Source organism: Vigna angularis, chromosome 8, assembly GCF_016808095.1.
Source record: "Vigna angularis cultivar LongXiaoDou No.4 chromosome 8, ASM1680809v1, whole genome shotgun sequence".
In the NCBI taxonomy this organism is placed as follows: Eukaryota; Viridiplantae; Streptophyta; class Magnoliopsida; order Fabales; family Fabaceae; genus Vigna; species Vigna angularis.
Genome location: NC_068977.1, coordinates 28,061,278 through 28,087,106, shown reverse-complemented (window position 1 = coordinate 28,087,106; position 25,829 = coordinate 28,061,278). Strand labels below are relative to the sequence as shown.

Below are 25,829 nucleotides of genomic sequence, written 5' to 3'. Positions count from 1 at the left end.
GAATTGTCTCTAACGTTTAACATCATTTTGGATTGAAATGTATTTAGATTAAATTAGAAAAAAATATTATTTTTTCTGGAATAAAAAAAAACTTGTAATTAAGTGAGTAGTGGGTCAACCGTTTAACCAATCAACCCGTGATGAGTCGGGTCGGATTCAAATTTTCTCGGCTTGTTAATAAATAAGTCGGATTGGGTTGATTCACTAAGTGTCTAACCCGTGGTAGATCGGACCAGATTGGGTCGGTTGACCCGTTTTGACAGTATTAATTTTTTTATTCCAGTATTTGTAATTATTATTCAATATTTTTCTAATTTTTCTACTAAATATAGTCCTAATACTTATGCTATCTTTTGTTAGATATATGTTAATGTCATTAGATGATAATTATTTGATATAATAAGATGAACCAACTATGTGTTTTAATTAATTACCAGTATTTTGTTATTTCAGTGTGATGAATGAATGTGAACAAAGAGTTGAGAAAAAGAAATGTCACCTTCTTAAAAAGCACATAAAGAAAGTGTTCCACATAAAATTATAAACTATTTTATCCATACAAGTTTAATTTATGTGATGTATTTTAGAGACTCCAATGTTTTGAGGCATTGCCTTGAAAACAAAAGTAAGATTACAAAAGTTAGCATTCACACTGTTAATGTTCTGCTATTAAAGTTGTGTTTTAAAGTATTATTAATTTTGTTTTCTTTAATAAAAATCTAATTATTGTTGCACACGAATATGAAATTAATAGCCACTAGTTAATTACACCCTCCGACATTGCATTAACACCTGATACCATAATTAGAAGTACATGAAACAAAGTCTTACATCTACACCTCAATGTAATTATTTTTAGGTAAAGTTGTATATAAGTTACGACTTTAATTAACGTAATTATTTTTTAATTAAGATCGTGGATCTAAGCACGAATTCAACCTTTACTTTAGTTATAGGTACACATCTAAGGTCGATTTTTATATAATTTTCTTGACAATTAAAATTGTACAGGCTAACACGCCATCTAATGTAACTTTAAAATTTCACTATAGTAAAATCATATAACTTTGATTTACATCTTAAAGGAAGTTAAAAGTCGTGACTCAAAAAAAGAATTCTACTTTCAACATGACTTGGCAATAATTTTTTGAAACATACTCATTTTCGTAAGTTTGAAAGCAGATTACACTAATTAATATGATAAATTTATTGAGTTTTATTTTATAAGAAATTAACTAAGATGTTGATATATGTTAAGAAGTGACTTTTAAATTTAATTAAATCTTACAAAACCGACTTGTAAGATAAGGTTCCATAAAATAATAAATCTAAAAAATATTAAACTTTACTAGGATAAGCTTGAAATCTGACTTTAATATTATATTAAGAAATGTATATTAAGTTTAACTTAATCATAAAATTCACTTGTAAAATGAGACTGACACACAGTTATATATTCTAAATTTATATCTAATAGTGAGACTTCCAATAACATCAAATATTATCTCTTCTCATAACTAGACATTTAAATTTAATTTATATGAAATAAGAAATATTGTTTTGATATTTGATGGTTGTATATCACTAGTTATGGGTATTAGTTGTAAATATTAAATAAAAGATGTATTTAGAAGAATGAATGCAATATAAAAAAGAACTTTCATAAAGGAGTTAGATAAGTAGATAACGTAAGGTCTTATTCCTATGCCATTTTAAACGTTCTTCTCAACGTGAATCAAGAGTTTGTATCTACTTTTTCTCATATATTTAACATAGGCAACAATACAAAAGGTCAGCTATCAAATATAAATTAAATAAAATAAATAAATAAATTTTAAGTTTATTCAACCTAACAGTTGAAAACATAATCTTTCATTTCTATTTATCGAACACCATTAAAAGTACATATGGAGGAGCATGAATTCAAATATCACAAATGTTCATCAAGAAATATCTATTAAGCCAGGTAGAAAACTTTTACTGAACATTCTTTACTAGATTTATACTTGACTCATTTTGGGACACTAGATACATGTAAATGTTAGAATATTTATCATATTTATTATGATTATATTGTGTCTATGTTTATCCTATTTATTATGATTATATTGTGTTTAGGTTTATCTTATTTATTATGATTATATTATGTCTAAGATTACTTTATTTATCATAATTATATTGTGTTTAGGATTACTATATTTATTCTTATAAATAGAAGACTATGAAAGGAATCAATTACACCTTCTAAAATTATTTTATAGTTGCAATATCAAGTTGGTATCACAACCGGTGGTTTGAGTTTCTCCTAGTAAATGAATGTAAAAGTTTGTTGAATAAAATTTCGTTTAGGTTGTTAAGGCATCTAACTTTATCAAATTGTTCACCTGAAGATATACATCTTGTAGTATATGTAGTGGATAATTTCAGTACAGTGTTTTAGTTTTAATATTACTGAAACTAATGTTGTACGGAACGAGCAGTTGCTTAGTGACATTTCAACTCTTTCAACTCAATAATTAGAAGTATGGTTCATGTATTTTCTTTGTATATTTAAGTAGTTTGACGAAAGTTAATTATGATAAATATTTACTACAAACTAGTAAGTGAGCCGTTTTTTATTTTTTTTATTTTACCTAACAATAATATATAGCAGAATATATTAAAATATATTATTGTAATATATTTACAATATATTTTCATACTATAACATATATAGTATAATATATTTACATATTTATGGTTGGAAAATATTAAAATAACGTATTGTAATATAGAATGTATGGAGTGCAACATATATACATTTAATGAGTAGGTGTTAAAAAAGAAATTAGGAAGTTGAACTTATAAAAGTTGATATTGGTATTTTTCTTGGTGTGTATATGTGGTGGTGGTTAGAATGTACATTTATGGAGGAAGTTATATGTCTCCACATTAATAATTGCAAACATTTTGTACACTAATATCATACCCCAGTCATTGCTTCGGTAAAGTGTAGGGAGACAGTTGATGTAATTGTTGTCATATGTATTAATTTTTGAGGTAATTCTTGGTTTGGTTAACATTGTCAATGTTGTTTCTTCTACTCTGAATTTGTGTTTAATGAATACTGGATCTTTGAATTTTAGCCTTTTCCTGCAGGATGCTATGTCCATAATAGGAGTTCATTTTTTACAGTTGTGGATTTGTGTTTTTACTTATAGTAGGGTAGCTATAATATAAGTTTTAGATCATAGAGAAGATGTTGGAACTGAGATATGGAAAGCGCATCATACAATTTATATATTACATAAGACGGTTAATTGGGTGTCTGTTAAGGTCCATTGACTCACCTTGTAGATTTGTCTGATGTTACTGATGATTGATGATGTTGGGATTGTTGCTAGCTGAAATTGAAATGAAACAGTTAAAGTTAAGCATAATAAATAGAGATGGTTGGTATAGAGTTAAGCACATTAGACCTTACGTTTAGGTACTTTATGTAAATTATGGAAAACTTTCTCGAACATCGCATTTGTAGTGTAATTCAATAAAGGTCTCTTTTCGTTCCAACTCTGCTTTGTATTCTAGAAATTGTAACATATAATTGCCCGTGGTAAGTACAATCCTACTTAAGCTAATGATTTTGGGATTTATTTATTGTCATGGCATAAAATAGAATAATTGGAAATGATTTTTTAATAAGTTTGGAAAGTCTACGATGGTGACATAGAAGTATGTAAAATTCATAAACTATTTTAATTTAAAATTTTATTTATATATTATAAATTGGTCTTATATGTCAATAACATGTTTTGGTATCCGAAAAATATTCTGGAGAAGTTTTTTCCGGTATCCATTTTGGAAATTCTTTTTCTGGTTGTGTTTTCCGGATTTGAAAATCCAATTAAGTTTGGTTGATGTATATTGTTTGCATAATAATAATTTTCTTCATGTGTACTATCACAAAGAATACGTGTGAGGAAATGCAATATCACGAAGCTTACTTTTTTTCACCCAATCCTCAATATTATCTTCCACCTTTTGCCACCCTCTTGAAATCACTAGTCCTAATAGCACCTCAACAACGTTAAAACCCAACCAACAATGGAGTTCACTCAGCCATCAATGGAGCTCCTCCACCACAATAAAACCTGCTCCACACTTCACGTCTTCTACCCATGCAAGTTTCATATTAAACTAAATAGCAAGACAGAATTAAAAATATTATGATAGGATGTAGGAAGAAAATGATAAGATATAAGAAAAACCCAATACTGTGTCTCTTCCGTAGTTAATACTATCCTCAAAGTTAGGCCATCTCTTCTTTTACCTTCATCATTTCAATATGCATTTTCGTAAATTTTTATATTTCAAAATATATAATTTCAAATATTATTTGTTATATTTAAAATTGTGCATTTCAAAATATAAAATAAAAAACAGATTTTAGATTTTCAAAATACGAAAAATTGTATTTTAAATTGTACATTTTAAAATACAAAATAAAAAATACATTTTTAGTTATACATTCTAAAATACAAAATTTATATTTTAAATTATACTATCTAAAATATTAGAATTTATGGATATGTAGGAAAATATTTGTGGAGGTACAAAAAGAAATTGTCCATTTTAATATGCAAACTGAGTTACAACCATTAAGCCATGGTCGACTCTGGCATAGACCTCCAATGGAGCGTCAAGACTCAAAGTATAGAATAATTTTTATATTAATTTTATAATAAATTCAAATTATTTTTTTTCATTTTTTAAATTAAAATGATTGTTACAATTAAAAATATTATTATATTCTCTATTATTAAGTTAAAAATATAAATATATATTAAATTACATTTTAGTTTATTGTAACATGAAACGTAAATAATGAATTTAAAATATATCTAAATTAATTTTTTATAAAAAATAGGAATAATAGAAATAAAACTTCAATTATAAAGAAGATAAAATTAAAGGATTTAAGATAATAAATTTAAATAATTTAATTTTATAACAAGGTAAAAATAACTACAAAGGTGAAGATATAAATACTCTCCAAGTAAACTACTCTATAGTTATAAGACTCACTTTAGATCCTCTAGATTCCAAATTGAAAAGAAAAAAGGGACAGGAAACAAAATCAACAGGAAATGCAGAAGCTCTTTATTTAGTTATTACAAGTAAATGGGATCTGTGGTACCTTTGATGTGGCGGCAGTCACACTGAAGGCATGGCAATAAACTTAAATGGCAAAGCTCCCATGTCATGTTTGAAATACCCAATGTCCACATGGCCACAAAAAGAAAAAGGATAGGTCACACAGTAAAAGGAGTAATTTTACATAAATTATCCTTAAATGCTAAATAATGCGGGAAAGGACAAAGTTCCAAACTCCTAACACTGCTGTCCTAGAAAAGAGGCAAGCTTGGAGGGAAACGCACATGCATCCACTGTCTCTCGTATGTAGCTAAATGTGTCCATCCAATCTCATCAAGCAAAGACAGTTTCAGATCGTAGAATTTCTTTTTGGCAGGCTCTGCATCATCTTGAATTATGTCACACAGTACCTGAATCGAGGGACAAGAACTTCAGAAGCTGTTGGTGATTTACCTAACCCTTTACACTTATAACCTATGATCAACAAAATAAAACCACACTTGCATTGAAGACACGCAAGAGTTCCTTCATGATTATAGATTGCCTAATTATAAATTATAATCACCTATCTCATTAAATTGTGTGACTATGAATCATTAATTACAATACGCAATGATGAAAAGGACCGATCATACCAGTCAATTTCACCCAAGATCTAAAAACTGACTCTCTTGAGTGTCCGATTCATACCACAAAACCAGACGACTTCCTTTTGAACTTTAATTTTTTTCTTTTCAAAGGATATCGTCCATAAAACCAGGAGACATTCTTTCCAGTTTTTAGCTATTTTTTTTCAAAGGACTGGCTAATATGGCTTTAAAACATGTTTGAACTCATTTTAAGGTATGATTCCTGTTCATGATTAAATATAAATGAGTATTCCTTTATTAATATATTAGTTTATTACTGTAATATATAATAAAATTAAAAATATTTATATTGCACTAGTTTAACTATGGTTAAACCATTGATGTCCCTTTGCTAATTCGACAATTAGTTCAGTCTTAAAATATTGATGATACGTGACAGACTACTTAATAAATCTCACCTAGGATCAAAGAATAGGGCCGGGTGTCGTACCCAAGTAGACACAGTGCCATAAGATATTATTAGTTAGTTACATGCAGCAACCAATGCAAGACTTGCAAAAAATAAATACCTTCAATGCTGTCCCAAGCCTTTGAGCTCGCCTCTCTCGTGTTACTAAGAGGATTCCATATTTAGCTGACTTCACATCAACCCATTTCTTCAGTTCTTTAAAATTCTCTTCAAACAAATCTCTGCGATCATCTGTAGATTGTTTTTTGTCCAAGCCTCCTTTTGCCCCCTCTGTTGCAGCCGAAGTTGGGGACTTATCTCCGTCCTTTGACAATATACACCAAGTCAAGTCTGCCAACTTTTATTGGTAAAAAAATAATTAAATGTTACCATTATCATAATGGAACTGACACATTTAAGGAGGGTCTCCACATTTTCATCACAAAAATAGTGCGGATGACTCAACGTAACCTTACCAAGGAGACTGTATGTGAAAATGCGGGTAATAAAATCCCATAAATATCATGCCCATGAGAATTGTAGTTTCACATAAGATAATGAATTTAACTCGTATCCACAGTAAGTGAAAAGTTTTACATAGACATTCAATGGGATTTAATCATTTTATTCTACCATAATGTCCTATTCATTAATATGATGGGGTGACACGGAAATACAACTGGATATCTCAATATTTGATACGCACAAAAGAAAAATACTGAAGTTGTCACCTCACATTACAGGATATTTCCTATTCTTGGGTATAATTTCAATTATTGTACAAGATAGCACTATTTCTTCAAATAGCTACTGGGATAAAATAAAACAACCTCTCTATTAGCCTAACGTGACAAATAAAACAGACTTCTATTATAATATCTGCATGTTTCTTCACTTAGTTTAGCATGTATTCAAATTTTTTATGAAAATGTACAATAATTTCTTTAAAGAGTCTGAACAGAAAAAAATAATAAAGAAGCACAAACCTTTAAAGACTCAATCTCTGCCAGTGCAAGCCCCTTTTGGTACAGTGCCTCTGCCAATTGGTCTCGGGTTAACTCCATCTTTTTTCTGATATTCTGCAGCGAGAATGAAAGATCATTAAATGCCAACAAGTTGCAAATAGGCACTGATGGAAATGATAATATATATACTTAGGGAACAATAGGACTTTATCAAGCATTGGCTATTAGAAAATAAGCCAGTTCTTCTGCTTGTAAATATAAGCTATATTATTTTTGTTCATGCATGCAAATATCAGCATGCTGAGTGCTATGTGCACTCGAGCATTCACAGAACCCTCTCTTGAAATGTAGCTTCAGTACCACAATGCAGAGTGAAAGTAGTGAAGAATTTATTTATCAACATAGATAGAATAAACTTCCCACCAGCATTCACTGAAACCTCTCTTGAAATGTATTCTTCAGTACCACAATGCAGAGTGAAGGTAGTGCAGAATTTATTTATGAACATAGATAGAATAAACATCCATAATAAATTTGGTAAAGAACAATGTTAACATTTGATTCCATCACTGTATAGAAATTACACCACAATAATTTATACAATGTTTGCGTTTAAAGTAATCTACAGAAATGTAACTATTTGAGTCTTTTCAACAGAGTCCCCATACCATACTATTTGAGAACTTCTGAGTATGTACACATTTTATATCTAATTATATATCCATACTAAATTAAACAGTTAACATACATAAGAGTATTTTGCAGTTCCATCAAATATAACCCAGTGTAACTGAAGGATTTAGCACACGTTAATAATTGTTGGTTTCAGAACATATTTAGCACACGTTAATAATTGTAGGACAACTGTCCTCAAGATACTGTAATTAGCTGATGGGCTACAATTAGTTCATTGAGACCTGTAATTGCTCCCTTAATTTACTGTCCTTATTGTATTAATAGATTATATGCATGCAATAATATACAGGATTTCTGCCTATCTTCTATTCTTTAGTAACCATTTCAAAATGGGCGATGGAAATAACAATTATGGAAGACAAGATTGTGAACCTCTGCTTCTTCCTCTTCAGGATCATTTTTTAGTGCAAAAAATTTTGCCAGCTCTTCTCTGTCAATACTGTCAATCACCTCATTGGCAGCACCAATCACCTGAAAATTGCAATCATATTTTTAATTTTATTGACAACAGCACAAACTTCAATAGGATAATTTTTCCATTTAAGTCCATTAGGATTCAAACCATTACTAAGATAATTAAGGTAGTAAGGATGGGATTGTGAACTGACAGAGTCAAGTACCTCTTCATCATGATTAATTTTGTCTTTGACATTAGTCCTAGAAACTAGACCTTCCAAAATGGTTGCAAGTAATGGTGTGTACTTTGGATATTCTGACTGCAAGGAAACATAACATATTCATGTACTAGTTAATGGAAAACTGATTAAATTTATCAGAAAATATAGAGACAATTACAATTTGAAAAACATAAAGGAGAAAAAAAATCTTGCAAAAGAATATAATCCAATTACTGTCGGACTACAAAAATAAAATGAAGGCAAAACACAAATTTGGACAAAATTGTATGTACTGACTTTGAGCAAGGCAGATAGCTCTTTCCACTCCGAGCGCTCTTCACAAGTTTCTTGTTTTAAGCTTGCTAGAACTTTTATTTTAGTATCTCTTACCTGATGGACAAGTAAAATTAAAGAACCACCAAAACATGAGATAAACATTCTAAAGTCTTTAAAAGAGAATATACAACATTCCATCGTATTTGAGGCATAATTAAAGTACAAAGGATTTTTACAATCATCTGCTTCATAACTTGTATAATATACAATATAAATACATGATCCACTTAAATGGTAAAGGCATTTAAATGCTATCATCACTTGACCATAAAAGAAAGAAGTGTATACATCATTCACTCATTTCAGTCAAGATTTTTCTCTTTTATAATTATTAAATAAACTGGGTGAATAACCAATTTATAATTTAATATTTAAGATAATGGAATATTCTAAAATACGAGCTTTCAAACACAGTATCAACAAGTAGAAAATATTCCATAAAGTGGCATTGATTTGAATCAAGAAAGGTGAACTTCAGTGATAAAATAGTCAGTCATAGGCGTAATAGTAAACTTCAGTTCTACAAGAAACTCTGGGAATTCCTCGTTCACATCCATTTACTAATATTTCAAATGCTGAATTTTTATAAGGTGCAAATATCGAATAGAACACAATTTCCTTAAGAAAAGTTATGCAAAAATGAGCATGAATTGAACCTTAAGTAAAAACAGAAAACAAATAACCAAAGGAAGTTCTTCTGCTAATGTATGACTTTTCATAGTACCTCTTCGTTTAAGCGTTCTGTAACATTCTTCTTGGAAGATAAGGAAGAACCTTTTCCCTTGTCCTCGTCAATCTTTCAAAAGAAAACATGTAATTAGACATTAGCCTTAGTTACATATGATATGATAGTTGATGCAACAACAGCACAGTTCAATGCTTGCTCAAATAGTAGTTATGAGTATGGGATGTGAAAGTAATTTTATAAGGCAGAGAGTGACCTTATTTGGGGGAACTATATAAGAAATTGTATATGAAGCAGGGTGCTTTTCAGGATTTGTATTTTCTCCCTGACCAGCAAATGATAGCTTCCCATATGAAATTGTCCCTAGCAATACAGATCCGGGTGGAGAATTCTGCAGAAATTTTACAAACACCGTTATATACTGTCAGTAGCAATATCTGAAATGTTGACAGGGGATAACAATGTACCTTGGGAAGTTTTTCTTTTTGTGGTGGACCAATATACAGCCCTTCTTTTATACTGCCAATAAGCAAAAGTCAACACAATTACACGAAGAAATTTAAACCAAGGCTACAAACCTACTCACATACCCTGGAACTAGTGATGAGGACTTAAAGGAACCATTCCCCATCAGTGGGCCATCAGGTTGAGAGAAAAAGCTTAACCGAATTACATCCTAAAACAATCAAAACAAAAAAGAAAATCAGTCAACAGATAGAAAGAATACTTAATCTAAATTCTAGTGGTCCATATGGAATTATTTACGGCTAGACAGCAGAAGCACTCTTTGATAAAGGCATCTACAAACAAATTATTTTCAAACACAAGTGTCAAACATTTGGAGAATTATAAAACTTCGAGAATCCAGGCAAAAGCTTCTTCAATTTGGACACGTCTAACCCAACACATCATCTGATTTGTGTAAGACAGCTGCCACGTGATTTAATAAAATACCATTTAGTAATATTTTCAAAACTCTACCCTCGATAAGATTTATGGTGCCTCGACCCCAATTTTACCATGAGTTACATTCTCAAAGCTACTTCAAAAACCTTCAATCATAGTTGAAAAGCTCTTCTAGACTTCAGTAACAATTGTTCATTTGTGAAATACTTAAAATTGATATGATAAACTACCTTCTCTTCCAAATTTCGCTCAATGAATAACACCAAGTGCCTCATCTTTTCCAAAATCTGCACATTGTCATGCCTGAAACAAATAATTATGAACTATTATAAATGCAAGTGACGGGAACCAATGAGAACAATCGTGAGAACTAATGTTTTATTAGATACAAGTGTAATGATAACTCTCATTTTGGCAGTTAATGGTAGAAAATAGGAGCTAATTTATTATTAGATTAGGTTTAATCATAAGTATCATAGCAGCTATATATTGTTAGAATATGTTCAATATAACCGTTATGTTGACAATTTACGACAAAGTAAGGAGAAGTCCAATGCTATTAAAAGTATGTATAAGGGGGAATATAGATAAAAGTGGCTGTTTTGTCTCCTCATACTTCGCATAGTAAATACAGCTGTATTGTATGTATTTTGTGTGATTTAAGAATTCTGCTCAACTGGTATTCTATCAGTAAGGGACTAAGTTGAATGATCTTTTATGCATAAATATTTTATGAATCAAGAAACATTCAAATTGTGCTATGCTAGCTTTCTTATTAGAAGTATAATAAATAAATCAACCTTTCAAGTTATCTTAACAGTATTAGTTCATTACTAGAATTCATCCGCTACCAATGAATTGAAATATATTTAAGGGCATTACTTGACTTTGTAAATTTTGAAATATATTTCAATTCATTAGTGGCGGATGAATGCTAGTAGTGAACTAATACTATTAATAAGTTTGTGCACTCTCATCCCAGGTTTATGCTAAGAAAAGGCATGTACCTCAAATATAACTGTAAAGTATACTCTCCTTTGGGAAGATTAGAAGAACTTGGATAGACATCTCCACTTGAATATATACGCTACAAATCATAAACAGATAAAGCACGAAATATAAAATATATCATAAACAGACATGGTATATGTGATTTTAGAGAAATGGACATTTTATTTTTTTTCCCAGCTTTCTCTGGGAGCTAAAAGAAATATGCGATAATTTCCTTGGAGAAAAGTATTTCCAAACATGTGAAAGTGCTACCCAAATAGAAAAGATGTTGGAATACGCCAAAAATATCAAATATCATCTGGCAAAGCCCATTACAGGCTTACACTGGCATTCTCACCCAATAGGTTATAAGTCCCACTACTTTACAACCTGACTATTAGTAAATAGTAATTAGTCCCAAAAAAATTGCAAAAATTAAAACTCATAATTTCTATATAAGAACCCAAGCTAAATGCATCTTATTTTTCATAATAATGAGCAAAAGAATATCTAACCTAAACAATTTATACTTTCTAGAAGGTATAATATACCTTGTTTGAGTCAGAAATCATGTAAAATTGGGACTCAAATTTAGTGTCATATATCCGGTCATTTAACAATGGTACGTGAGGTTTTATTTGAGCTCCATCTTCCAATTTGATCTTGTAGCTGCAAAATCAGGATACTGAGAAAAGGCCATCCACGTTATCTAAAGACAAATGACACAAAATTTATAGCTCACGTCAAAGTCAGTGCCAGTATCTGCTGTCCAGAAGGAAGTTTGTCACGATCTGTTGAAAGTGCACTAATCTTAGAATCTACTGGTCGATATGGCAGCCTAATCTGAAAATTTAGTACACATTCGGAAACAAGTAAATCTAATTTGTATTTCAAATCAACAACATAGCATAACAGGATATTATAAATATAAGGACAGAAAAGTAGCTTTAAAAAGATAACCTTGTTCAGAATTGCCACAGGTGCAAGTTCCTCAGATACCAGTAGTGTTTCAGTGTCAATCCTAACTGGTGCATCACTACCATCAAGGATAACATCCTGATTGACTTTTATCCCGTGAAACACAACCTGGAATTTAGTGTAGACAATAGAATTGTATCTTCAGTGCAGAACGAAATAACTCACCATATCCCACTTTATAAAAGAAATCACACATGAAGCCCAAACAAATCATTCATGGAAAGAGATCCAATTATGCTTTCATAGACTTCAATATATGAAAGGGCAACAAAAGAGATACTGTATCAAGACGAAGGAAAAAAATCATGTTTATTCATGAGATATTTCAACAGCCTTCACCTTTTAACAGATGTTAGTTAAGATTCCTGATTTGTTGTATAGATGAAAAATTATCAACCATCATCGCACAATACAAACAAGGAGATATAAAAGAACTGAAATGCATCTAACATCAACTACCAAAAGTAATAGGAAAAATCATCATGTTCCACACAATTCAAAATGTAGAAGATTTCTCATTTTGTCAAAAAAGAAACAGCAGTCTATCCAAATATCAGAGAGTGGTTTCTATTACCTCAAAATCCACACTCGCAGTCTCATGACTCCCTATGCCACTTGACCAAAACTGAGAAATGACTAGTTCCAATGTCTGACCACTTACTACCCTAAACGCAAAGCTTTTCGCAGCAGGAGAAGGAAAAGTTACAGCACTCTCCCATTTCAAAGGTCTTTGCAGTGGGCACAGCTGGTATAGAATATGTGTCAACAAGATTACCATAATCTGACAAAGTTTCAAGCCACAAGTCATACCTGAACAGCATCCACATAAAATCTTCTTGCTGTGTCGAAATCTGATGTTTTCATTGTTGCTTCAGCCCAAGTTGCACCATGCGGCACTTCGATGTATCTTCTTTCTATATGACCTAGTAAAGCGAGAAACAAAAAAGCAAATATCTGAAAGTTTTAAACTCCTTAAGTATATGCACTTCATTTTTTCGTCTAGGATTAGTATATGGACTAGGCCATTGTGTATGACCCTCCTGCTACACTAGCACTCACCCAAATATGAATAAGATCTATATAAGAGAAGTCTAACCAAATAAATAGGAGCATCTCATTCCTAACTCTCGCCCACTGGTGGCTATGCATTATGTTAAACTCTAGGGAAGAGAGAAACATTCAACTGAATCTGTGTGTTTCTGACATAACATGGGTGCTTTATTTACATTGAGAAAAAGGAATCAATACAGTAAATAGTGGAAATTTAATATCCTCTAATAACAAATGCATGATAAGAGACTAAATAAAAATATTCGTAATAATACATATATAATCTAGATATTTCTTATTATATAGGATCCACTCCTTATTTTATTTTTATAATTATAACACGTTACATGCATGTAGATCCCAGATTTGAAACCTTAGTAGGACACCAACGAAAAGAAGGATGAAGATAAATTTGATCAACAAATGCCCACCTGGCTGGAATAACATCTTTGAAAAAGAAATTTGTGGAGGCAGGTTAGTTACAGCCTTAGGCTTTGTTATCGTGATTGGAATTCTGAAAAGAGGACCACGCCATGGAGCTTTGTAGTCAATACCATAGACCTCAAAATAATGAAGACCATCAGAAAGATTGGAAGGATCGACCACTACACTGGAAACAGGAGAAAACAAATTTTCATTAAGAAAATGGAACAACAAATTAACATTATTTAGCAAAAACTAAGTCAAATATCTGTCCTAATTCTATTCTAGTTCAACATAGTGAATTTTCCTTCAGGATGACGTTGTAACTATGATGTTGTCTTTTTGAAGTTGTTGTAAACTACTTTTAACAGACGGCTAATTCTATAGTTTCAATTGAATTTCTATTGTTTGGTTAGACCTTAGACCTTTTTAATTAAAAAATAATTATTATTTTCCATTAAAACACTCATGCATTGCTTGTCCTGTGCCAATTATACTACGTAGAAACTAGTAACTTCTACGTCAAGTTCGCACAAATTGTGGATATCTTTTAATAGGCAAAAGTTACCTGATTTTGTAGAATTAAATTTAGAGGATTAAATATAGTTTCTAAGAAGATAATAGAGTCTATCCTAACAAGGTTTTAACATTTAAACATTTTCTCTCTCTATCAACAAATGTGTTCTCAGTGCTTTTTTTTCCTTTGCTTTTTGGCAATCACCGTGTCTAGAGAATATTTTTCCTTTTAGGCAAATGCTGTGATCTTTTGGTCATTTTTGCTTTCCAGTTGTTGCTGCAACCTATGAGCCCTTTTTGCTTTATGGTAATCAACATGTTAACTATGCATTTTCATTCTCCAATATTCTTCATGCCCTCTAACTATTTTTAATATGTTTTGACTCAATACATATGTTCCAACTTAAGGAGAGTGTTAAAAATATGATTTGAAAGGACAAAACTTATTGAAGATTGATTGTCACTTTGACCTAGAGAAAGTCATGTCCAGGAAATATCTACTAATTTTGCCATTATTTATTTTGTCAGCTCTAGCAACTAATTAGCCGACAAGTTTACTAAGTCCTCGAGGTCTCATTTGATACATATACATCAACTTGAGGGGGATTCTATAAGATATGATTTGATTATGTTGAAGATATGATTTAATACATTAAATAGGTAGATATGATATGGTTTGATAAAGAAATATCTTGCAAATATTTCACATTGTTATATATTAATTGTGTTCCTTGTTATGATATCCCTTCTCTGTTATAATAAGAAAACTCGAGTTTATAGACCTCACAGAATTCATCATATTTTGTCTTGGTTTCTCTCTTCTCAACATGGTACCAAAAAGTACCACCTTCCACGAATTGTTTTGTACTAATTCTTTTAACATGTCTCTTAAGAATTTACTACATTTTTAATATCTTTCTTATTTAATTAGATCTTTATTGTTACAGGAATACCTTATTAGAATATGATTTATAAGTATATCATATTTATTGCCATCTGCGTATAGAAAGTGGAACTTTTTTTGTTTAGTAATACAAAATTTTCAGCATCTCTTCCATCTATGTCTCTCTCTTTCAACAATGTTCACATGGGAAACTTCAATATTTAGGTTGCACTAACATTTTAGAAGTTCAATAAGCTGGTACTTTTAGAAGTGTACCACTATTTTGGAAAAGGTATAAAATCAATGAAATGTTTCTGAAAGAGGAATGCTCGCAACAAACTTATAATTGACTGAAACTTATTGAAAATCACAAAATTGTGTGCCTATCACATTGTATTTTACGAAACCCCACTTATAGTTTTATAGTTTCTAATAAATTTTCAACCAATACTAGTTAGTTAGAATGTGCTGCTAACACTTCTATCGTTAAAATCGTAGGAAATTTTAAGGCGTCTGTTTTCACTCGCAAGTTAGTTGGGTGTCAGCTATTGATCTTTGAAGCTCACATTATTTGGATGAGCTTGTGGTCATCCAGGTTAGATGAAAATCACAAGGTTGTGCAAGGCAGCAATGTGACCACTTGAAAATTATTATACAAGTAAAGTTGTACATGGTTATTGTTAGATATATTATATCTTTTAGTTAGTTTGTTATTATTTCTCATTTGTATTTTGGGCTTAGCCCATATTTCTTCTATTATAAATAGAGAACCCTATGTGTGTATTTAACACAAGGGAGATTAATCTAATATATAGTTTTTCACTATATTCAACAGTTATATTTGATATTGATTAAGCATCATGCCGTGAACAAAATTATGATAACAAAAACACAATTGCTTCACAAATGCAAAGGAAGTGTTTCCACTCGAGCAGGAAGGATTGACAGAACACAAGCAAGGTAAAGAAAATCATTCCAATTCCTCAAAAAATCCATACATCAAATTATTAGCATAGAGATAAACCAAGAGAAAGAAAGGTGTTTACATCCTGTTCAAAAACCTTTGCTCATAACTTCATTATGGAAAAGCTGTACATAATTTAGATATTAACACAAAGCTAAAGACACAGAACTGAATCAATTTGATCAACAGAAACATCAATACATATCTCAGAAATTATATTAATATTGAAATAACAAAAATCAGGAGTGTATTAATTTCTGTTTATCACCAAAAACAGAAGACAAGAGCAAAGACCATTCTATCAATACATTCAATGCAAAATTACGTAAAATTATGGCAATATATGCAAACAAAAGAAAATAATGGCAAAGTAGAGGACACTAACTTGAAGGTGCGACCATTATGAGTGAGTAAAAGATAGTCAGGGGACTTCACAACTGTTTCTTCTGTAGAATGCAATTCAATGTACTCCTCAAATGGAACCAAATCGTTTAAGTTGTCAGCATCTTCATGAAAATTTGGATTAACTTGCACTGTCCACTGTGAATATGTTCAACCAAAAGTTTTAAACAATTACTAACTGAAATCAGAGGACCAGCAGTAAAACTTACAAGTAGCTGAGGAGAATATTAAGAATTTTTAAGAAGTAGAAATGCCTTAAGAAGTAGAAATGACAAGCGAAGACATTTGAAAAAGTTGGAGGATATAATATATCAGTCAAAAAACTTATTCCACGGAAAGTCAGCCAAATTAATTGGGTGATAATTATGTTTGGTATTTTGCTGTTAATTTGATATTCAACAAAACAATTAAATAATGTATCACTTTTCAGAATTATACCACAAATTATTTTGGAGGTCAACTCCTATGCACCACTATCCCAGACTAATAACCACCTACTTGATGAGATTGCATTCATGGACCCTCTGTATGAAACTTGGGTTTGATAATGAAGTTAACATTGCCATTGCCTCAAACCCCATGTGTCATGGAAAAAGAATTGAACACTTAAAAGTCAACCGCCAGTTTGTTCAAGAAGAGTTAGGTTGAAAAAGAAAAATTTATTATGACAGAAAACTACAAGCACAAGATGTGAAATCCTAAGAACTAACAAAATCAAAACCAGAATAAAAGGGGGTGGGGAGAAGGAAAACATAAGAACAAGAAACATGCAATACAACATGCAACTCGACTTGTCAATCTTTCCTAGATCAGATGGCAACAACCCAAAAAAAACATGAGCAGAACCCCAAAAAGAATGTAGAAAACCTATTTCATGCTAGATGACCTAGAGACAACAAATATACCAAAGGAATACAGTAAAGCTCCTAGCATGTTTTTCTCCAAACAAAATATACCAAATACACATACAAATTGAAAGCATTGCAATAGCCTTGTTTGAGAAAAAAGATTAAGCTAACATTTATGCACACTGCATGTTATAACATTGTTCTCATTAATGTTTCCTATTTATATGCTGCATATATGATTAGACTGCGAAATGTAGGGTGTACAAATTAGGAATTAGAATTATTAAATTATTGACAACTGTAAAAACTGATAGGTCATTATTATTGTTTTCAAAAACAATTCTGAACTTTCTAACATTTGTTAATAAGTCTGTATCCAGACTTGAAGAAAACAGAAAGAGAATAACAAGACATGTCCCTAGTGTTTCTACTTTCTGTTTCTGAAAAAAGACTATTAGCTGTGAAAACAACTTTGAAAACTTAATACATTTTTTAATAAGAAATTGATAGCAACATATTGTGGAATTGTATTAAAAAATAAATTTAAACAAAAAAAGAAAAAAAAACTCAAGGGAATTAAACGTACAATTCATCATCAACTTTTTACCAACAGACAAGCCACTGACCCTAATTTGTTATTTCATTTTCATCTTATCAAGGACGTTAACTAGTACAGTAGCATTGTTAACTCTTCAATTTCTCATCATTGGTACAATTCCTGTATCAGTTAACCAATATTGGATGTACAAATCATCAGTAATTGGTTTTCCCGTCTTTAATTTCACTTTACAACTTTCAAAAGATCTGACTCAATCATTGTAATCAACAATGCAGTGATGCACTACAAATTTATCAATGATCTCACCTCGGTAGATTGCATGCAAGCACTAGCCTCCCTTAGGTAGATGCCCCTTGATGAAGGATCTGCCAACAGTAATCATACGAAAGTATCAGATATTTGTCTACCATCTAGCTTTTCCTCCAAAGCCAAGTTTCATTTAAACTTCTTAATTTCATTTCAATTTTTTATAATCCTAATAGTGCATCAAGTAATTAGATTATTTATCCATGGGCATGAACCAACAATCTATTAGGTGAAAGCATGTGAATGATTCTATGTTTAACACACCCCTCACATGAGAACCCTTAGTCACACATGGTAGGCTAGGCCCCATACTCTTATTAAAAGAATGACAATTGAACTCAGATTTGATATCATTTAATGTGCCACGCATTGGCCACATCACCTGCCTCAAGTCTTGGAACGAAGCTTATATATATCTTGTTAGGCTACTTCACTTAATGACATACTACACTTTCTACAGTCACAAATATAAGGGAAAGATAATATATTTCCCTTATCTGGTCAAATAAGGAGAAGGTAAAATGTAATGATAAAGACTCACTAGTTTTTCCAGATTGCTGGATTTTTATTTGATACCAAACACATGGAACATTTTGACACTTCTGTATATATTCAAAAGCCCTGTCAAGGAGTATATGATTGAAGTCAATAAATGTCAAATAACTACCATTTTACTAAAATGGTCATTGAAGTAAAAACTGGGCAAATTACTTAACTTGTCAACTTGCATAAGCCCTTGTCCAGTGGATAATTTATCCTCAGGTGAATCACCTATGGGGACTGCAGTATTTTCAAGTGCTATCCTCACACTGTATGGACTCACAGGAATTCCCTCAGCCTGCGTGCAGATCGATTCACATTAGAAAAACTAGAGATACATGTGCAAATAAAGACAACTACATAAGAAAAGCTACAAAAGAACCACATGCAAGAACCTTCATTGCACTTATGACCAAAGCAATTCCTCCACAGGCTGAAGGTGATGCCATTGATGTCCCATTCATGAGCATACGCCGTTGCAGAGTCCAAGTGGGAACAGGAGCAACAGCACCACCCGGAGCACTCACACAAACACCAAGGTCTCCATCAGCTGTTGGTCCTCTACTAGACCTGTATCCATCAAAAATATGCAATGATAATGACAGTAAATAATAAGTAACAGCAGTAAAGATGAAGGATATAAGAAGTCATCTAATTAGGAAGATTTCAGGGAAGCAAATTTACCAAGTGTATTCAAGCCCATCAGAAGGAGGCTCAACAACACAATGAGCACCAGCAGCCATAGCAGGAGATACATACGCGCCAACACCTATGATACTTGAGGAAGTACCACCAGGTGCACCAACAGTGCTCAATCCTGGTCCACTGTTACCAGCACTGCTCACAAATATCAAACGATGCTTGTTCACAACCTACAAGTAAATCAACAAGAATATCAAATACTTAAGAAAATACGAAAGTGACATGCAAATGATATAAGTGCCCAACTAAAATCACAAGTCTAAGAAAATACTTCATTCACAAGGTCAACAAAGCGCCCATAGTCTGGTAGTAATGTTCCTTCACCATAACTCATGTTGATAAGGTCACACTTATGCTGAAAAGGAAATGTAGAACGCCCATCATTAAAACTCTTCTTTGTGCAAGATGTTATAACATCCAAAAAACAAACTCAGTTCATCAAACACACAAAAATCAAAGGCAAATCATATTTCTCTTGTCAGAATATCCAGGATAATCAGCTAAAGAAGGAAACTTTTGAAGCACCTCCACAGCAGCTATCAGTGCGCGAGTTAAACCAGTTCCTGTTTCCATTGAACCTAAGCGAGAATCCCCAATTTTACAAGATATTATTTGTGCGCCAGGTGCAACTCCATTCAACAAGGGCTCCTGAAAGCAATATTGTATATCAAAAGGCTATTTTTCATAAGAATATTGCTCTATGTGGATAAAATTATATATCTGTACCTTTGGGTGGAAGGCAGTAGCTATACCAGCAACATGGGTGGCATGTGGAGAACTGTCTGTTACGATACTCAAAACATTCCCATCATTATAGACATTAACAACAAAAGTACAAGCATCTAATTTGCTGAAGACACCATACTTCCTCTCTATCCTGAAAGAATGGGCGGTCACAATTAGCATTGGAACCATATATGAATTCAATGTGTACCCTACTTAATAGAAACAAAAATGCAAATAATTGCTTCAATAGATAAACAGCAAAAGTTTATTTTCTTTCATGACATAGAAAATTAATTCAAGAACATCTTAATTATAGTCAAGGTGGAAACCAAGCTCTTCCAATTCACTTGTTAAGTTGCTCCTTTTTTAGTTTCTAGGAAAAATGTCTATTTGACATTTTTTTTCTGTAGGACATAAACCAGTAAAACATCTATAAACCCCAAAAGAAGAACCAAATAGATTTAGAAGCACTGTTTGCAGAATGGAATCTAAACTGTTTCAATGTAAAAAATTAAAAAAAAAAGTTTTAATATGATCACATAAAAGTCAAAAGGTCAAACTGTTTCAAAATAAATTTCCAAAAACACAACAGAACATGGAAACTTCAATCCCATTCATCAACTCATTTCACATTTTACTATATACTTAAAGGATGACATCATTTTTTCATATATACAACATTTGTAGTAGCACTTTGTTGTAGTAGAAATATATCAGGAAATCAAGGTTGGAATCAATAGAACAAGGTTCCCAAACCAAGGGCCGCATGTAGTGACAATCAAACTGAAGGTCCTTTATGGTAGGAAATTTGTTGCCAAAAAAAGTGTCTTCCAATTTCATGAGACATCTCCAGACAAAAGCTATCAACTAAGATTAAGATTTATATTATAATAAATATTAACACAACTAAGGTTAAGATTTATAATAAATATTAACACTGGGAACTATATGTACCTATAATTAGTTAAAGGCACAAAATCAACAAGCTTTCCACTATTTGGATCATCCTCCAGACTCTGTGTGTCAAGGGCAACCCTCCAAACCTCTCCATCATGCCAGACAACAGCATCTATGACAGGCCCTCTATCATCATAGCTCTAAAACAGGAAACAGCATCACCTTTTCAAATCCAGGAATTTCAATTGACAAAAATCGTGATGGGAGCACAAATACAATACAAGTATAAACGTTTCTCTTAATTTTAGTAGACAAGCGAGATAGAGAACAACAAGAGTTTCATTATGTGTGAGCAGGGTGAAAAAGATTTATCCAATATCATTTCATACAGTAACAATCATTGTATCATCCTCATTCCACCACTTATGAATGTCCTATAACACTTTAAAATCAAATCAATAATTTATTTTCTATTTCAAGCACAGGAAAAGGCAGATTACCAAAGAGTAACAAGAAAGATTACGTGTTCAGCACTCACCTCAGATTGCTTTCTCAGAATATCAAGTCTATTCTGGATATCTTCCCGGGCCCTTTTAAGAAGTACATCCTCTACCTTGATGTGTTGCTAGAAAATGTATCATGGTTTGAGTTATATAGAAACAGAAGGATATGCAAAAATAAAACAAACACATCATATCTAGCGTAGCAAGATAGCTATCCATAAAATTAACAGTATCATCTATAAAATCATCTAGTAATTAAAAAAAAAACAGCAGCCACTCAACAGATTTCAATCATTAAATGAGCATCCAGAAGGAAAAAAATAAAGCATCATCTGTTCATAATAGACAATGGCACACAGAGGCACTACTGTTGAGTACTTCCAGTAGAAACGGTAAGAGAATACACCAATGCAGTACTTATTAATGTATCAATGTGACACAAGTAGGAAGGTGCAATAACAAAAAGAGAAGATGTAAACAGCTTGCCCCTACAATATGCCATGCCTACTAAACAAAATGTTTAAGTCTTATAAGTATATTATACGTAATTAAAGGTTCTACAGTCCTGGTAAGAATCAATAAAATTTCCAATGAACCTGATCAAAGTCAGCAAGTTGTTTTACAGCCTTAGCAATTTCCTCCTGGTTTTTCTCATCCCATTTTTTCTTTCTTTCTTTCTGCCAATAGAAAATTCAAAAGAAGAAAACAGAAATTAGATTTTATAACCAGAGGCATGAAGCCTAAAGAGAAACTAAAATATTTCATAAAACTGCAATACAACCTTCAAACGAGAAGTCAAAGAGTCCGTGAATAGCTCATAAACCAATTTATAGCCCACATGCCATTCACCAGAAGGATTCTTCCATGATGTATTGATAACCAATGATGCCCCTGTAAAATATTTTTCAGGAAGATTGAACCATAGACACGAGCTTAATAATTCAATGGTTCATTTCCCTAGAGTAACAAAATTGAATAAAGAGAAAAGGGAAGAAACAGGCACCAGAGTAGGAGATCCATGCATTCACAAAAAAAAAGCAGACAGAAAACAAGAAAAACAAAATGCTTCATCAGATTTGTTGGAGGAGGAAACTTTAAGGCAAGTTTGGTTTCTGTTTTCAGTAAGAGTCTTTTGGCTGAAATAATAAAGAATCAATGAAACATCACAGACAAGTGTTTACTTATCTTAATTTTTTAAAACAATATAACAAGGTAGGAAATTTAAAACCAAGAAAAAAAAACAGTTCAAATATAGTATTCAAATCACTATTCTGTAAGCATACAAAAAACTATTATCCTGTAAATAATAAAAATAAATGGAACACTGCCTCATCAACAGAAGGGTTGTAATTAACAACATGATATTCTATAACTACTCTGGGAAAAAAATTATCTAAACAGATTTTTATGATTACTATTTTCTTCAAAACTGTTTCAGAATAATATTTTACAGAACTAAAATCCGAGTCAATAGAACAAAATCAAAAACAATCCGGCTATTGTATTCGAACTTTGTCTCTTAACTAGGGTATCCTATTGTTCGAAGTGGACTTTAAGCTTAACTCAACCCCACAAAACCAGCTTGTAGAGTAAGGTTTGCACCCACTTATAAACTATGAAATGACCTTATCTCTCTAGTCAATGTGGGACTTCCGACACACCCCCCTCACGCCGAGGTATATACATCTCGAGCGTGGGATTAAACATTATTAATGGTGGTCCGATAGCGGCCCGATAGCGGGTGGAACAATATGCCCAACAAACAACAAATATCGCTAGGATAGGCTCTAACCTGGCTCTAATATCATGTTAGAAGTAGACTTTAAGCCTAACTCAACCCCACAAAACCGGCTTGTAGGGTGAGGTTTGCACCCACTTATAAACTATGAAATGACCTTATTTCTAGTCGATGTGGGACTTCCAATACCTATAAATCACTTCGTTAATGTATATGTAATCAAGAGTATAAATTTGCTTTCAGGATGACCTAGTCACTGTAATAATTGTCTAGCTTCATCCAAAAACACTAACCTGAAGCCCCACCAATATGACCGTCAGCATCAGCCTTCACCACCTTTGAGGTATCAGTATCACCACTTCCTGTGCTGAGGAAACAAAAAAGTACCACTATATGTATTGAGAAACCAGTACAGAAATAAAAGAATTATCAGCTAAAATCTAACATAAAGTACTTTATGTTTACCAATCAATGACATCGAGAACTTTTGGCTTGCCATCTGAGGTAGTCTGTAATCCATCAGCAGCTGGGTCTACACCAGAATCTGTAAACATGCAAATCTAATTATTGAACAAATCTGGTATATATAGAGTAAACAAATGCAGTCATAGTATAAGAAAAGCATGAATAACAATACAAGCGACATAATCATTATTCTAAAAGGCTTTCTGGATTAGATGGGCACAGAGCCAACAAAAAAACAAAGTGCAGGTTACTTTCATTACTCTACAGTCTAGACGGAACATCGAAGTAACGCACTTTCCATTAAAAAACAAGAAAAGTGGATCCAAACTATCAAAATAGAAATTATGCAAACACGAACACAGCGTTTATTTTCATCACTAAACCCAAGCAAAAAACCAACTAAAGATTCAAAGACAACAAATCCCCGACATATAAATGCTGACCCAACACAATCTTAATCACCAACACTCCTTACGAAGAAAACATTCTTAAAGCACTGAAAAACACTTCATTAGCCCTACCAATCCAACATAGTTACCAAACAGGTTCTCTCGTCAGTCTGCAGTCTTCAACGGATTCTCTGTGGGTCTTTCAAGGGAATTGAGATTCAGTAGCAATGAGAATCAAGTAAAACCCATATAAAGGATAGACACCAACTTCAACCCATAACCTATGGATTTATGCGTTTTCTTCTAAGTTGTCCAACATTCTCAATTCTACCGAAATCACACATAGAATCCTAACATTATATGATTGTTCCGGAGCGACATGGGGTCATGTGAGACTATTGTACGTGGTAAGAACATATCTGAAGGATAGAAAGAGTATTTAACCTTCCCTTCACCTCAACTCCTAAGGACATAGCGATATAGGTGCGTGAGGAACAATAACCAAAAGCCAAACCACAGAAATGAACATAGCTAAATCAAATCATTTCCATTCCAAAACAAACAAATTCCAATAATTTCAGCATTTCTTCAATTTATTTTCATCAAGTCCACGACAAATCTCGACAAATGAGAACCAAACACACAATTAATCCGAAAATAAAAAACCGAAACACATCTTAGTTTTTATTAGCTCCACTCTCAAAACTTCAATATAATATAACACATACTAATCACACAACACTTTAACTCGAACTCTCAAATACAGTCCTCAACTCGAGATTATTTCCGATTGTTCACTTCCAAACATTTCAACATCCGAATTTTAAAACAATAAAAAAAATCGACGAAGAACGCATAGTGGAGCGAAAGTCAACGGCGCAAGAGTACCGAAGATGGCGATGAGAGCGCCGCGACCGTCGTACTCAGGATGAGCGTCGAGGAAACGATCGACGCCAATCTCCTTCTTAGGCATGAGCGAAGCTAGGAAAGTGGATTCGTTCAGCTTGAACTCGCGCAGAGAGGAAGAACCATCTCTATTCTTGTTACTGCTGTTATCGCCGGTGATGGTGGAAGTGGATGAAGAGCACGGCATTGACCTGTGCAAGATACGGCGGCGTTTCGATGCGAAGCTCTCCAAGCTCGAAGCTCTTCGTGTGTGGGAGTATCCGAGAGCGATCAGTGTATTGTATGAGAGCCAGAGCCTCGGGAGTGATGAAAATGGAGATGGTGATGACAGTGAGGATTGCGTGTTGGGTGTTTTGTTTTGTTACGACGAATAGACAGTGAGGGTGTTTCCGTAATTTCGCACGAAGAACTGACGTGGTCGTGTTTTGTGCAATACAGAAACGTGTATACGGGTGTGTGTGTATATATATATATATATTTCTATTGAGTGTTACATTTACGGTGGTAATACAGTGGAAACTCAATAAGCACCCTCATGAAAAGTAAAAAATTAAGAGTTAATAAATAAAATAGTATTAAAAGTTGAAATTTTTCAAATTGAAAAGAGAAATGGATAAATAAGTTAATTTTACATTTTCAATTATTATGTGGGTAGAATAGAACCATGG

At 32.4% G+C, this 25,829-nt stretch overlaps 1 protein-coding gene across 2 annotated transcripts; it reads right to left on the bottom strand.

Annotated features, from left to right (window-relative positions):
• Positions 1 to 5,118: 5,118 nt before the first annotated feature.
• LOC108345579 (tripeptidyl-peptidase 2) lies at positions 5,119 to 25,538 on the bottom strand. Of its 2 annotated transcripts, none has more exons than XM_017584187.2 (34): positions 25,144 to 25,538; positions 23,867 to 23,945; positions 23,695 to 23,768; positions 22,445 to 22,554; positions 22,260 to 22,340; positions 21,699 to 21,785; positions 21,218 to 21,360; positions 20,264 to 20,414; positions 20,063 to 20,185; positions 19,809 to 19,892; positions 19,520 to 19,707; positions 19,231 to 19,405; positions 19,012 to 19,133; positions 18,837 to 18,916; positions 18,296 to 18,354; positions 16,566 to 16,720; positions 13,826 to 14,004; positions 13,155 to 13,267; positions 12,919 to 13,089; positions 12,327 to 12,452; positions 12,109 to 12,209; positions 11,918 to 12,035; positions 11,384 to 11,463; positions 10,607 to 10,679; positions 10,061 to 10,146; positions 9,938 to 9,989; positions 9,727 to 9,861; positions 9,510 to 9,581; positions 8,747 to 8,839; positions 8,453 to 8,548; positions 8,205 to 8,303; positions 7,158 to 7,250; positions 6,293 to 6,529; positions 5,119 to 5,543 (listed from the first exon to the last, which is right to left on the bottom strand). In XM_017584187.2, the coding sequence occupies exons 1-34, from the start codon at positions 25,346 to 25,348 to the stop codon at positions 5,385 to 5,387; spliced, it is 3,999 nt and encodes a 1,332-aa protein (XP_017439676.1). In that variant the 5' UTR covers positions 25,349 to 25,538; the 3' UTR covers positions 5,119 to 5,384. The 2 variants fall into 2 exon arrangements, with proteins under 2 accessions (XP_017439676.1, XP_017439678.1); XM_017584189.2 differs by having other exon boundaries at positions 6,293 to 6,496.
• Between the last annotated feature and the right edge of the window lie 291 nt (positions 25,539 to 25,829).